Genomic DNA, 14357 nt, shown 5'->3' with positions numbered 1-14357 from the left:
ATACGTTTATATATAAAGGTCAAGAGCAAATGTAATATCAGTAATTCACTTTTCATACAGAAGAAAACAAACATATGGGGATCATAGTTATTCTCTGCCAAGCCCTGGAGTTATATGTAACAAAACAGGTTAATGATTCAGTCAAAGACAAAGAGGCCGTGAAAATACTGCCTCGTCTTCAAGGACATCAAGCTGCAGTTTTGTTCTGAATGCACAAATCCTCACAGTATTTTGTTTACCACTGTAGAATAGGGCTAGCTCCCATCATGTTGATGTGGTGCCAAATGTGTTGAAGATTTCCAGCATCTTAATGAATCTTTACCATAACTTTTGACTTAAAGGATCCACCAACGGACACTGCCATTGTGTAACTAATAAATAATAAATGTGTATGTAAACAAGACTACCTAATAACTTCAAATCAGGCAGAATAAGTCCTGTGTTGCACTCTTTATACTGTCAAATCTTTGGTCTCACAGCCTGAGAATTTTTTTGTTTGCCTCCAGTCAGTATCTCACTGTCCTCCTCGGTTTAGGCTCAAGAACCAGAGCTCACAGTGCTGCTGTACAGCGAGGATGGAGAGTTGGTCCATCTGCCTCTGGTGACCAAAGGACTGGCAGAACTTGAGTAAAGTGGAAAGACACCCTCCAAACACTGTTCAGGTAAGTTTTTAGCATTTTATTTCAAGCACCAAAATTTCTTTAGAAAGAATGCTTTCTGAAATGTCTGCATCTGTATGATTCGAGTTGTCCACAGTCATTCTTAACTTTACCAAAGAGAGTGAGTAGCATCCAGGACACAGTTAAATACAGACCCCATTAGACTGTGGCTGATGAACCAATGCTGTTTAAATGTGTTGTGGAGATTTGTGATTCAACGTTTTGTTGTGGCTCTAAAGTCAAACAGGATCAGATACTAAATGTTGCAAAGAAATAAAAGTAACCAGCAGAATCTTTTGAACTGTATATTTAAGTGACTTAATAGTAGCTTGCTATTAATAAACAGAACAGCAAGCTAATAATAAATGTATCATCTTTTTCAGGCTTCCTGGCTCAGTTTGTTTTCAGTTCAGGTTTTGTGTTCTTCTGGTTTTCTTTGTGTTCCTAGTTTTTATATAGTACAGAAATGTTCTATTTATTTTCATTGTTCCTGTACAGCAGAGATTAAAGCTGTTCATGTAGCACTTTGTTTTCTCTTTTCTTTTACTGTATGAAGGTGCTAAGTAAAATATTCCCATTTTCACTGACCTCTGCAGTGTGTTTTTACTAAGGTGCAATGAAAAGGACGATGTGATACGGTCTCTACAAACACTCAAAGATTTAAAAAAAAATTTTTTTTAAAAAGAAAATGTATTTTACAAAAAAATATGTACAGCCAGCTAGGGAAATAAATATGCATTTAACATTTTTACAAATAAAAATAGTTGCAAACACGAGAAAACTACAAATGTTCATCCACAGCAGACGAAAGCAGGTCGTGGTTTGGATATTAAGCAGGAATATCCTGGGACAAACAGACAGGCTGTCTTGCAAGACAAAACTAGGATAGTAGGAGAAAGTTTAACCCTCTGGGCTCTATCGTGGCCATTCTTGGCCTGTTGAAACCTGTTATAATAACATTTGATTCCTTGTTATTGACAGTACTAAATCATGCAATTTAGGTAAAATTGCTTTCATTCTAAACTCAACAAATGAATTGTAGTTTTTAATGTTTTTTACCAAATTACATAATTTACCAATTTTTGGCCAAACAAGCAATTTCATGTAATATTCCTAGTTTCCAATAGGGGTGTTTGATGGCTTACCGCACTCCCAATGGACCAAAATAATGACACAATTTTGACGTAGGTTTGATCTCAAGGATCTAACAGTTTGTGCTGCAATGTCATGCACAAACACAAACATGTATTTGCAAGATAGACTGGAATAAATGATGACACATCACATATTAAATAGGCTGCAGTGAATTTCTGTTGATGCAGGCTATTGAGCTTTGAAGCACATGCTGAAAGCACTTTTACTTCTGGAGATCCTTTTACCTGCTGTGCACCCTTACAACACTGGAAGTTCTCAGGAAGTAAAAAAGGGAAAGGAGTGCAGACTCCAACTGACAGAGGAGCTCAAAGGACAACGTCTTTACTATGGTCACCTTGGCAGAGGAACTCCTCAGATGAAAACTGGCACAGGGGAAACAACCTAGAGCTACCTCCCCGGCTCCTCCAGTTGCAACAGAGGAAGATTTTTATTGTTCGTCTGTGGCGTCACCAAACCTACCACAGCAATATCCCACATAGAATCGGAGGAATGTGTGTCTTTTGAGCACAATCCATAATAATCAATGTTAATGTAAATCAATTAGATTTCCCAGACTCTACTATTAATAATACAAGAAGTTCCAGTAGCACTGCAAATATATGAAATTGAGTTCTGAGGTTGTCTTCCAACAAGTGCATTGTACAAACAAACTGGTGTTTAACGGGTTAAAAATGTAAAAAGTAATGACTATCTAATATTTATGGAAAGAACTAATGTTAGTTCAAAACTTTATGCAGAAAAAAATTGCAAAAAAAAAAAACCATAAAAATAATAAAAATTACAGACATAATCTGTTGGTGAACACTTTTGGCCATGAACAAGCTGACTGGGTGGTTACTTTGAACAAACCCAGAGGGTCAAGTCAAAACATTGTTGGACTTGCTGAATTATTAAAAAGTATCCCAGATTTTTGTGCAAAAGAAGGTCCTGTTAGGAATCATTGTGAATCTAAGACTGAGGTGTATTGTGTTGCATTCCTTTTGTCTCCTCTATAACGCCAAGTCTACTCAGTGTGTTAAACCGGCATTTATTTATTGGTCTGTTTTTCATTTTTACACCCATGGGTAGTGCTTGTTGAGCCTGTGCCACTGCCAGTTGTGCTTTAGTGGGTGGGCTTAAAACCACTGGCACAAAAGTGTGTCACATAACTCTATTTGCTACATATAGACAGAAGTATTTAAAAACAACAACAAGCTGATTTGTGAATCTCAGAAGCAAGGAGTGTCAACTCAAGAATATCAAAGCAGGTTGAACTGTTGATTATGTCACATCGTTAAAACAAAATGTCCAAAGCTCACCTGTATCTGTTATCACATGTGAAGAAAATAAATAAAGACAAAGCACCAAATTCTCCAGACATCCTTCTCTGATGTCCTGGATTTTTTTCACAGTTTGAACAATAGCTGCAATAATAAAAATGCTTCAAGTTTCAGTCACTGAGATTCACCACCTTTCTACACCTTGGTGTCCAGGATGACGTTTCCATCTTTGTCTTTGATCCTGAGCCGCCCGGTGGGGTAGCGGGTTTCTTGCCTCCCATCTGCGTAGACGGTCTTCACTGTGCCATCTGGATACTCTCGCCTCTTGTACTCTGCTGTGTGGATCTCCTTCTGGCCTGTGTTAAAAAGGATCTCTTTGGTGCCGTCCCTGAGAGAAACGGCATGTATAGATGCCCAGTTAGTCTTGAGTGGTGGTAATACTCAATTTCTTTAACCACTAGTCAGTTGTTTGATGTATTAACACATAATAGACTGAAAATTGTAGCACCACCTGTTATCATCACTCTTTAATGAAGTATTTGCTATTTCCTTCTCCAACATTCACAATATCTGACTTTCCCATATGATGGAAAAATTAGTCTTATTTTCTACTAGCTGTCTTTTTTTTTTTTTTTCCTTGTCATTTTAAATATACCACTCATGGGGCCCAGTGCAGAAGTGGAAAGGGGTACGGAAGTCCTACAAAAATTAAGTTATGAGTACATGTCTGGTAAGGGATGTTGTGCAAAAAAAACATTTTGTTATAAAGGTAGTAAGGGAAATTGATTAAAGGTAAATATAAGGTCGACTTACGAGTTAACCTGGATGATGGTCCCGTCTGTCAGTACGCTCTCCTCCCTGCCATTAGGGAAAAGGTTCTTTACTGTCTGGTCTGGGAAGGTGATTTCCTTACGGCCGTCGGGAAAATGCTTTTCTGAAGCAGGAATAAAAATTTATGTAGAATATGAGTTGGTACACATGTCCAAAGTCCACAAGACAAGCATGAGAAAGGAAGTTCCTTTCCTACACTTACCTCGTGGACTTTTACTCCTAAGTACTGTTGTGTTAAAATTACTTTATTTTATCCTTCTTCTTACAGTAAAGTGAATATCTGACTTTTGTAGTACTAACAATTTTTTTTGATGGGACAGAAAAGCCAATTTGCTTCCAACAGTGCATTTCAAGATTGCTACTTTGGAGAACTCATGATGCAGTAAACCAGGTGTGGGGAACTCCAGGCCTCGAGGGCCGGTGTCCTGCAGGTTTTAGATGTGTCCTTGATCCAACACAGGTGATTCAAATGGCTAAATTACCTCCTCAACATGTCTCGAAGTTCTCCAGAGGCCTGGTGATTAACTAATCATTTGATTCAGGTGTGGTGACCCAGGGTGAGATCTAAAACCTGCAGGACACCGACCCTTGAGGCCTGGAGTTCCCCACCCAACCAATTTCTGACGCAGATCTTGTTTATCACTCCTGTTATATCATTTTAGAATTACTCTGCACTCAGATGAGATGGGAATATTACCTCACTAATGCAAAAAGCCCAGCAGCTTTTGTCTCCTGGCAATTTCACTGCTTCATCATCTGCTCTCACCTGTTTGGTTGTTGGCGAAGTGCAGCACCTCCATGCCATCTGGGTAGGTGATGTGTGTTGTCTGGGTTTCAGCATAGTAGTAGACCTGAGCACAAGGGGCAGCACCATTAGTTATCAACAGGTAAGATAAAGAGAAGAACCATGCAAAGGTCTGTGTAGCTCTTTCTCTGGTTCTGTGATTCGGGAAGGCTAACGGATTCAAAAGGCCTCCCCGGTCTGTCTGCCTGCATCACTTTGTTTGTCCTGATCTCGTTTATTTCTCAATTTTGAATCTGTCAGATGTTTTCATATCTTCACGTTGATTCCCTCTGAACAGCTGTTCTACTCAATACGTCAGAATGAGTCTGCTAGACACCCCCTCCCTAAGGCTACGTTCACACTGAAAAATCAGATTTGATCAAAAAAATCGGATTTGAGCATTAAGACCTGCAGTGTGAACGTAGCCTGACACAGTGGTGTACGCCTGACAGAGCCACCCATCCCCTCCTTCCTCACATCCTGCCTTTAAGTAGGAGGAAACAGTCCAACATTTCTCCTCACACACAGCACATGTCCAGGAGACCGGCGTACATGTATTTACTGAAAATATGAGTATAAAGCAACGCAAGCATCTCACCACTCTTTGGTCGGCCGTGACTTGTTTAGTATCTCCGTTGAAGAAGATGACCTTGACCGTCAGTCCGTCTGCTGAAACCTCCTTCCTGGTCCCGTTGGGGTAAACTATGAGACGATCACCGCTGACCAAAACCTTCTCTAACTGGAAACATCAGGACAGCTCCATCAACAGCCTCTACTGAATATCAACAATAAAAGCTAATGCTAATGTAAGTTTGAGGTTATTCCACAATGACTCAATTACTCACACTTAGTAGTGCAACCTTCCTGTTTAAATAACTCACTGTTGAAAACAGGGCCAAACTCAGCTGTATGTAACTGCTGCTACCACGATTATAAAGCAGACGCACTTCTTTAGAAAGCAAAATCAATTCTTCAGCACATCTCTTGTCTGGTGGCTCACATTAGTATTTAATATCAGGATGAATGTACATCTTATTTTCTCACCTTGCCATCAGGATGTGTGATAACCTCCCTGGTTGATTCGGTCTCTTCAGCCTTACTTAGCTCAAGTTCATTTGTCGGAGAATCAGTGTTCTGCAATACGAAGATTTTAAACATGAGGTCTGTGACAGAGCAGCACATACAGACAAGCTTGTTTTTTTTTTTTTTTAAACAAGACTTTTAATTGTTCTGTCCCTGATGCAGAATCAGACTAATAAACATCTGACCTTTCAAATGTATCTTAAATTTGTGCCATAAATGTTGCCTCTTCCTCTATCTGGATGTCAGTAGGTGTTTTGCATCATTTACAGGAAACACTGCAGTGTTTGTATGACACTGATGATGCTCTTACTGGAGAGCAGTTGTATAAGTGTTCTTGGTTTGGTGAGTTCTCCTGGCTCCCGGCAGGTGCTGACCTCACCTCTGACTTCCTGCTGGCTACGGAGGTGGAAGAGGAGCCTGGCCCTGCTGGCTTCCTCAGGCTGCTCTTTATTCCTGCAGAGAATAAAAATATGGACAATAAAGACTCGACCATTCGTGCTTTTCAAGGTGTTTATGAGAATCATTAATGATGATCATTGACAAAAACTCTAAAAATTCCTAAACTTTTACTCTGAGCCAATCCCAGGCTTTTTTGGATGATTAAAATCTATTAATATGGGAAAATTAGCTATTTACAAACCCAGCAGACACAAACATCAATGATTTGGAGTCTGTTTGTGTCCACCTGGCAAATTTAGGTCTAATCACGCTATTAATCCTGTTCTAGTCTCAACTTGAAACAGACATAAAATCTCTCAATATACACATGTCAAATACTCCAATACGTCCACCAGCTACTACGTGCACTGGGTCTGTAGGTCTGCTCTAGCTCAAACTGACATTATAAAAGCTAATAGAGTTAACCACACTACTTATGCTGAGCTGAAAGATGGAAAAAAAAAGGTGAGGTTTGTTTGTTTTTTGGCTCAGAGTTGCTAAAGATGACTTATCGCCAGACAACCTCAGCTTCCAAAGTTTTTCTTGAAATGGCTTTGGACACTTATTTGTACAGTTATTTTGAAAGATTAAAAAAACCCTTCCATGGAAACTCTTGACTGTACCTGCAGCACCCTGACTGCCGTCTCTGGAGTTCCCTCTAGTGGCTGGAGCAGAGCTGACATGTGGAGGGCTGCTGTCACTCCCTCTGGAGTCGAGAGGACTCTGGAAACAAAGTGTGATTTTGCAGTTACTCAGCAATGTCGAAATTGGAGAAGAATAATTAGAGTTCCTGCACAGCTAAAGCTCTGAAGACTGCCAAAGCACTGATGATAGTAAAAAAAAACAAAATGAAGTGTTGTGGGGCTATAACTTCTCCCATGTTTTCCTCTGCATGTTGATATAAGGTATTTAGTTCAGAACACGGGGTCATCATTTTTAGATAACAATAACAGACTTTATAAATGAGCTTACAGCAAATTTAACTCCTTTGGTCACAGGTGGCGTATTGTTCTCAAACATTCTGGGACTTTCCTTCTCAGCAGCCGCAGGGTTTTTCTTCCAGGCACTCAGACGGAGCTTCTCTAGCACGTGGATCTTCAATTCAAAGACAAACAGGAAGACGCAGGGTTCAGTTTTCAGCCTTCACCCACTCTTTACAATCCAGATAAACGGTGCATTTTAAAGCTACGCGTGTGTAACCAGAGAAAACGTTAGGGGGGGTCAGGCACCTCATCACGCAGTGAACTGTTCTCTTGTCTGAGGGAGTCGATCTGTTGGCGCAGGCGGCTTTGTGTGGAGGACCAGCGACTCTCCCTTCTCTTCATCTCCTCCTGCAGGGAGCTCAGCTGCTGCTTCAACTCCTGATGTGAGAAGCAAAGGGAGAATAAAGGCAGACACATAAATATCTTCTTCTCAAAACCTTTTTTTAAGCATTAATACCATCACCAAACAATAAGATTTGATATCCTTTATTTAATTATGTTTGAATTTAATTGCTCCACAGTCATGTTTTGATTACTCCTGTATTGCTTTTTTACACATTGAGCACATATTCATGTGGTTATTTTGCGCGTCATGTCCACGCTCACCTGGATCTCTTCTCGTTCCTTCTTATCAGGAATAGCTCTGGCCGCTGACACGTGCTTCTCAAACAATTTGCGCTCCTTCTGCAGCTTCCTCGTCTCCTCTTTCTTGTACTCCTCAAACTTGGCCATCTCCTCTGCTCTCATCTGCTCAAACTCCAAACGCTCTGACCTACAGCACAAACAGCAAAGTACAAACGTGCATTACATGAGGAAGGAGAGGAATAACACATTTTATGAAATTATTTCTCCCAAAAGAAAACAGAGCTGGATTTAACACTGAAGAGGTTACTTCCAAATACCAGATGCAGTGTCTTTATATTTTTATTAAGTTTTTACACTTGCATTCACTCCTTACTGAATTGCTTATGCAAAGAAGACCATATCACCTGAGAGTTTCCTGTTTTTTCTCGTTCTCCTGTCTGAGTTTGGTGAGCGCAACGTTCTCCTTCCTAAATCTCTCAATCTCAATCTCCAGCTCAGCCAGTCTCTCCCTGAGCTGTCTCGACTGGACCTGCTGGCCTGAGGGCAACAACATGCATACACAACTGATAAATAATAAAACCACACACTGAGGAATGTGTGGTTTTTAACTGGCTTTACTATCAATTTTTCATTTAATAAACACATGAACTCATGTAGCTGCAGGGTTATAACACAAAATCAGAGTTGCTGATATTTTGTACTGTAATAAGTTTATTAACATTCAATCAACATTAATTCTACTAATGCAATAATAAACAAAGAAAGTATTTGTCTAACCTGTGTCCTCCTCTGGCTTTTTGGACTCAACAGAAGCAGCTGGAGGAAGACGGAGTGGTGCACTCTGGGCTTTTGGCTTCAGGGAGGGGAATAACTTTGTCATGAGCTGGGAGGCCGGAGGATGATCAGGCTCCAGACTGACTGAACCGATACCTGTGGCCTTCCCCAGCTCCACACCTTTGCTCACAGCCACTTTCCTCAACAAAGTTTTCTGTGGGGGAGAAATTTCTCTGGCTGTCGGCTTGGAAATCGGGCTGAGCTCTTTGCTTTCATCGGCTGTGCCGATGGCAGTGTCCTCCAGGTCGTTCCATGTGTCGTCGTCATCAAACACGACTCTCCCCTGCTCGCCGTCTTTGCCCTCTATCAGAGTGGAGTCCTCGCTATTGCTGTGGACACTCTTACTCTCCACATCATTCTCTTCAGCCACATCTGAAGATGAGTCCCTGAAACTATCCTCATCTTCATACGACCGCTTGTCATATGGTGGGTTAATAGGTGCAGGGAAGCAGAGAGAACTTTTGACCACTTTGTCATCTCCACATTCAGAGTGGCTGCAGGGTGTCGTGTCAGAGATGTCATGTTTGTCCTCTCTCTCAATGCCCTGTGTCTCCTTAATGCTCTCTTTGTTCTCTAGTATATCATTTCTTGTCTTTACAAATGCTTCTGAGTTCAAAGAGTTGCTTTCACATGCTAAGCCACCTGTGTTCCCAACACTATTGCACCTCTGAAATGCACCTTTAGGAGGTGATTTAATGGGAGTTGAAGAGAGGCGTCGCTGGTGGAGCCCCTTTACAGTCTGCAGCTGTCGTTGTTGATCCATCTGAAGAACCTGCAAGCAATGAGCAGAGTATTCGTTTTTTGGGGAGAGAGGGGTTATTGTCTACATAACACACGGCTAACAGTAAAGTCCTGGAGAAAGGCAACCCAATCTGGTAATTTCTTTAGAAATTCAATAGTAGATTTTAACCACTTAAAGGCAGCAGAAATACTGAATCCCAACAACCAGAAACAACACAAACAAGGAAACAGAGACGCTATCAAAACAAAAAACTGTGTGACAAAAAATTGTAACACTAGGCATCGAAACTTTTGAGCATTTGAAGTGCTGAATTAAAGCGTGATGAGTTTGAGAGTGAAATAGAGCACCTTCATGACAAAGGAGGAGTTAGATGAGAAGGACAGCTCTTCAGCCGCTTGCTCCAGCAGCTCAAACTCTCCCAGCTCCATGCTCTCCAGCTGTCGGTCACACTCCCATCGCTGGAGCTTCTTCTGAAAAGACAACTCAAAGGAATCCTGTATAACTGGGTCTCCTCCTTTAGAAACCCCTCCTGCTTCTGCTGATTCCACTTTTGAACCACAGCTTTTTTCATTTTCAGCCGTCCCTGCCTGTCCTAACTTCCCGCCCTGTTTGGTTGTAGGACATGGCTGAATGTTGAGACACGGGACTTTCACGGCCTGAACCGGCAGAACTTTCCCCAACTGATGTTTGGCTGGTCTGCCACCTGGATCAGTTTGGACAGACTCTGGTCCTGTTGTGTTCTGTCTCTGATGACTACCTAAAACCTTTGTCCGTGCTACTTTAGTCACTGCTCGCGTATCGTGAGGAGGTGAACTGAGTCCCTTCAACCGGTTCTCCTTGTTGAGTGTAGCAGTTTTACGCTGGACAGGAAGCCGTGGGGCACTGTTTGCGGCTCCTTTCTGAATATATGCGGGCTCCGAGTTGCTGCGAGAGATTACTCTGGCTTGAGGCGGTGGTGGTCTGGAGTCCTTTACATCCGTTTTTTGGAACATAGCTTTCCGATTATTTGTAAATCTCGAAAGGCCCTCTCCTCGCTTCAAAAAGGCTCTCTTAGGAAGGGCTTGCGCAGCGTTGGCTCCATCTTGACTCTGTTCAAGGAATAGGACAAGATTTGAATTCAATGTAAATTGGAATCTTTTAGTTTTTCCAGTTAAATAGAGTATTTTATTGCAAAATACAGACAGGCTCCATTTGTGCATTCCTATATCAGGTTGTCACCTGCAGAATGCAAAACTCAAATGAATGGTTCATTATTGATACTTTTCAGCACTCGTGACACATCCTCTGACCTGTTGTTGCTGGGCAGACTTTAGCCTCTGCTCCTCCAGCTTCAGCTGCTCCTCCAGCAGCTCTTCAAATGTCTGCTTTTGACCACCAATACCTGGCCTTATAGGTCTGAGGAGGCAAACAAAACCCTACTCAAACACTGATCTGTCGAGACAGTCTGATGTTAATACTACATAAATACAAGACTATGTAATATTTACCTGTCATGAAAGATTTTGTCTTCTGTTCTGCTGTCATCTTCAGTCCTTGCCACAGCATTATGTTGCATCAACATGTCGTCTTCCTCAGAAAAACAGCTCGCATTGACACTGTGCTCCTCCTCATCCTCTCTGGAGTCCAGTGAACCTAAAAAAACAAAGCGGTTAACCATGAAAACATGTGGACCATGTGATGAAAGACAGGGCAGTTCTATAGAAAACAAATACCAAGAAACTGTGCAAGTGTCTTACTCTAAACCAGGGATGTCAAACTTGTTTTACATCATAGGAGACATACAGCCCGCTTTGATCTTAAGTAAACTGAAAGAGTGAAACTATATGACAGATATTTAAAATTAGAGAAAATATTTTGGAAATTTATAGCCCAGACTATCCTGTAGTAATAAAATATCATGTCTAATTTATTCTTTACTGTGGACCACCTGCAAAAAAAAAAAAAGAAAACGCATTTCTATGGTAGATAGTGTCATTTAATTGTTTATCTATTAGTTACCAACTTTTGTGGTGGTGGTAACTTTCTATGTACTCCTTCACATTTCACACATGTGAAGCTGTGCAGTGGGCCGGTTTGGAGTCTTTGGTCAGTCGATTCTGGACCCTGGGCCTTACATTTGAAACTTACATTTAAAATAAATATATCTTACCCTCTTCCTCATGGTCACCCTCCTCAGATGCTTGACCTTTGGGTAGCTGCTCGTGTCTGACAACTAGTGAAAGTTGCTGTTCTGGTTGACGGCCGATCGTAGAGCCCTGTGGGACTCTACGGTGATTTGTATCAGGACTGTATGAGCGCTGTGTGTAACATGACCTGTGGAGCGTGTCCTCAACCCACTCTGGTCCAGACATTTCTGAACTCTCTGTAAGATGGGTTATCATCACTTCAGTTTATAAAGCAGGATAAATACATGCACACCACATTCACCCTGAACGCAAAATGATCACTTTGCAGTTGTTCATGTAATTTCACTCTCTGACCTCCTGTGCAGTGCTCGGATCCATTCAGAGTTCCCAGTAACTTCTGCTGCTCTTCCTGGAGATGAAGCAGCTCCTCCAGCTGATGAGCTTTTAGCTGCTCCTGCATGTGCTGCTGCCATTTCTTTAACTGCACATACATATTACATTCAATTCTAATTAGATATGGTGTAGCTAATATATATGGTATATATGGTAAATGGCCTGTATTTGTATAGCGCTTTACTTGGTCCCTATGGACCCCAAAGCGCTTTACACTACATTCAGTCATCCACCCGTTCACACACTGGTGATGGCAGCTACATTGTAGCCACAGCCGCCCTGGGGCGCACTGACAGAGGCGAGGCTGCCGAACACTGGCACCACCGGGCCCTCTGACCACCACCAGTAGGCAACGGGTGAAGTGTCTTGCCCAAGGACACAACGACCGAGACTGTTGGAGCCGGGGCTCGAACCGCCAACCTTCCGATTACCAGACGAACTGCCAACTCGATCGCCACAATATATGGTATCTGTGTTTTTCAGATGGTTTAAGCTACACTTAACATAGATGTTTCTGAGTAGTTTCAGCTCAGTGTCAATTCACATGCGCTGCACATACTGCCAGTTGACATATAGTCTAAGTGTTTAATTGCATCTGTGTCCCAGCCAACATAATTGCCTTAGGGAAAATTCTATTAATAGCAGAGAAACGTAAAGGAGTGTGTGTGATGGAGGTGCATTAAGTATACAGGAAGCAGTGATGTAATCAACAATGAAGTCCACGCAGGGCCCAAAATTTGCATATATTAGGAGATTAAAGTGGGATTAAAGTGTCCAAATGTTTTTACATTATTAATAAATGAATTACAGGTTCATTTTTTTCTGCTTTGTCTCACCCCTGTATCAGTAAACCAGTAAAACTAAAGATCCTCCCAGTATCTGTGTCATTTATGTTAGGTATTGAAAGTCCATCTCCTCAGATGCACAGCAGCAGGGCGAGTCACATATGCCAAATTTTATACTTTTAACAACTTGATTGTCTCAAGTTACAGGACAAAACAGCTTCTGAAAAGCACCGATGTCCATACCTGTTCAAGCTTCATCATAAGGGGCAGATCCTGTGATTTGCTTGCCATCTCGTCCAAAGTGTCCAGCTGTCCATCTGCAATTCTCGTTGGAACAGAGTTTAGACCGTTCACCGGCCTGTCAGACTCAGTCATCTCTCCTCCTGCTGCCCGTCTAAATGCATCCACACCCAGGCAGCTGCTGTCTGTAGAAGCGGGCAACGGGGCAAAATCGGAAGCGAAGGAATCGTCTGGCAACATGGGCGAAGATCCCACGGCAGAGGTGTGGCCCAAGGGTCCAGCCAAATCCGGAGAGGGACTGAGGATCACTCCGGCTCTGGTGCTACTTGGCATCCACCGGGCCAAGAAGTCTGCCTGGGAGTACTGAAGGCCAGCTGGAGATGACATGATGGCCGCGATGTGGCAGGCAGGATAGTCTAATCCGGGATCTAAGCGAAAGATTATGGTGACAGGTTAAGAGTTAATCACGCCACAAATAAACACCATCCAACATCCTATAGCTGACGCCCAGGTCCAATAAAACCATATATAGAGACGTTATATATAAAAAAAAAGACATTGCCTTTTTAATACGAGATTGGTTTCCGTTCTGGTTGCTACATAGAAGCCGTATAGTCAGTTCCAGATATTTGGTTACGAACAATCATCTTAACACTGTCTATTAAAAAACATAGGAGAGAATGGTGGCATTTATGACATGTGGCTCACGTGGAATGTGGAAGTGCTCTTTTCATTTTTGTCAAATGTCGCTTTATTTAAAAGGCTTGGCTTCCTCATCCACACTCTCCCGTTATTAGCAGGATGCATTTTATTTATTTCATAAAACCTTTTCCCGGATGTTACACCGTAGTGACGACACTACAACATTACCAAGCATCACAAAACACATCGACATTACCTGTTACTCAGGAGAAAAGCAGGTTTACTGTGATGAAATCGGGCCTTATACAAAGGCAACAAACAAAAAATTCGAAGCCTGCCGCCATATCAAAACAAAGCCCGCGAGACCAAAAAAACCCAACGATGAAGTTGTTGTTGCATTGTGGGTAACGTAGTCTTACATCACGCTAGTACTAACTGTTTTTTAATGTCTTTTCATTTCATAGAAATGATAAATAATGCTTTTTATATACAAAACATACGTTTTTTTTAAACTGAAAAGCAGCTTCTGCATACATGTAAAAAAAATCTTTTTACGGAACAGGTTTACGGAAGTTCTCGGAACTAGCTTATATCATATCCGGTTAAAAGTTAAATATATTGCACAATAAGAGTCATCAAGCAAATTCAATTTGGTGTTTGTTGAGTTTGCTTTCTTTAATATTGTTATATATTCAATAGTTATTGGTATTTGATGTTAATACATTATTATATATTATTTCTTTGTCCATCATAATACAATTTTGCTAAATAACTCGGACCTTGACTTTTATACTGACGTTTGAAGAGCGGATGTGTTA

The 14357-nt window shown here is 41.5% G+C and overlaps 2 protein-coding genes across 2 annotated transcripts in view; one reads left to right on the top strand and one right to left on the bottom strand.

Moving 5' to 3' along the window:
* Positions 1–2592, top strand: part of rnf17 (ring finger protein 17) — a 40102-nt gene extending 37510 nt beyond the window's left edge. The window contains exons 37-38 of the mRNA XM_080902297.1: positions 536–662; positions 1043–2592. Of these exons, the coding sequence (XP_080758423.1) occupies positions 536–631 (96 nt within the window). The 3' untranslated portion in view covers positions 632–662; positions 1043–2592. The remainder of the gene's footprint in view (positions 1–535; positions 663–1042) is intronic.
* cpap (centrosome assembly and centriole elongation protein) lies at positions 669–14052 on the bottom strand. Its single transcript, XM_080902298.1, has 19 exons — positions 13796–14052; positions 12901–13325; positions 11834–11960; positions 11503–11715; positions 10841–10985; positions 10643–10748; positions 9701–10441; positions 8555–9383; positions 8182–8314; positions 7799–7964; positions 7439–7570; positions 7182–7304; positions 6833–6932; positions 6082–6224; positions 5733–5822; positions 5287–5427; positions 4671–4755; positions 3887–4007; positions 669–3461 (listed from the first exon to the last, which is right to left on the bottom strand). The coding sequence occupies exons 2-19, from the start codon at positions 13282–13284 to the stop codon at positions 3269–3271; spliced, it is 3972 nt and encodes a 1323-aa protein (XP_080758424.1). The 5' UTR covers positions 13285–13325; positions 13796–14052; the 3' UTR covers positions 669–3268.
* Positions 14053–14357: the final 305 nt, after the last annotated feature.

This window comes from Rhamphochromis sp. 'chilingali' (genome assembly GCF_963969265.1).
Source record: "Rhamphochromis sp. 'chilingali' genome assembly, chromosome: 14".
Classification (NCBI taxonomy): domain Eukaryota; kingdom Metazoa; phylum Chordata; class Actinopteri; order Cichliformes; family Cichlidae; genus Rhamphochromis; species Rhamphochromis sp. 'chilingali'.
This window is presented reverse-complemented; position numbering and strand designations above follow the sequence as displayed.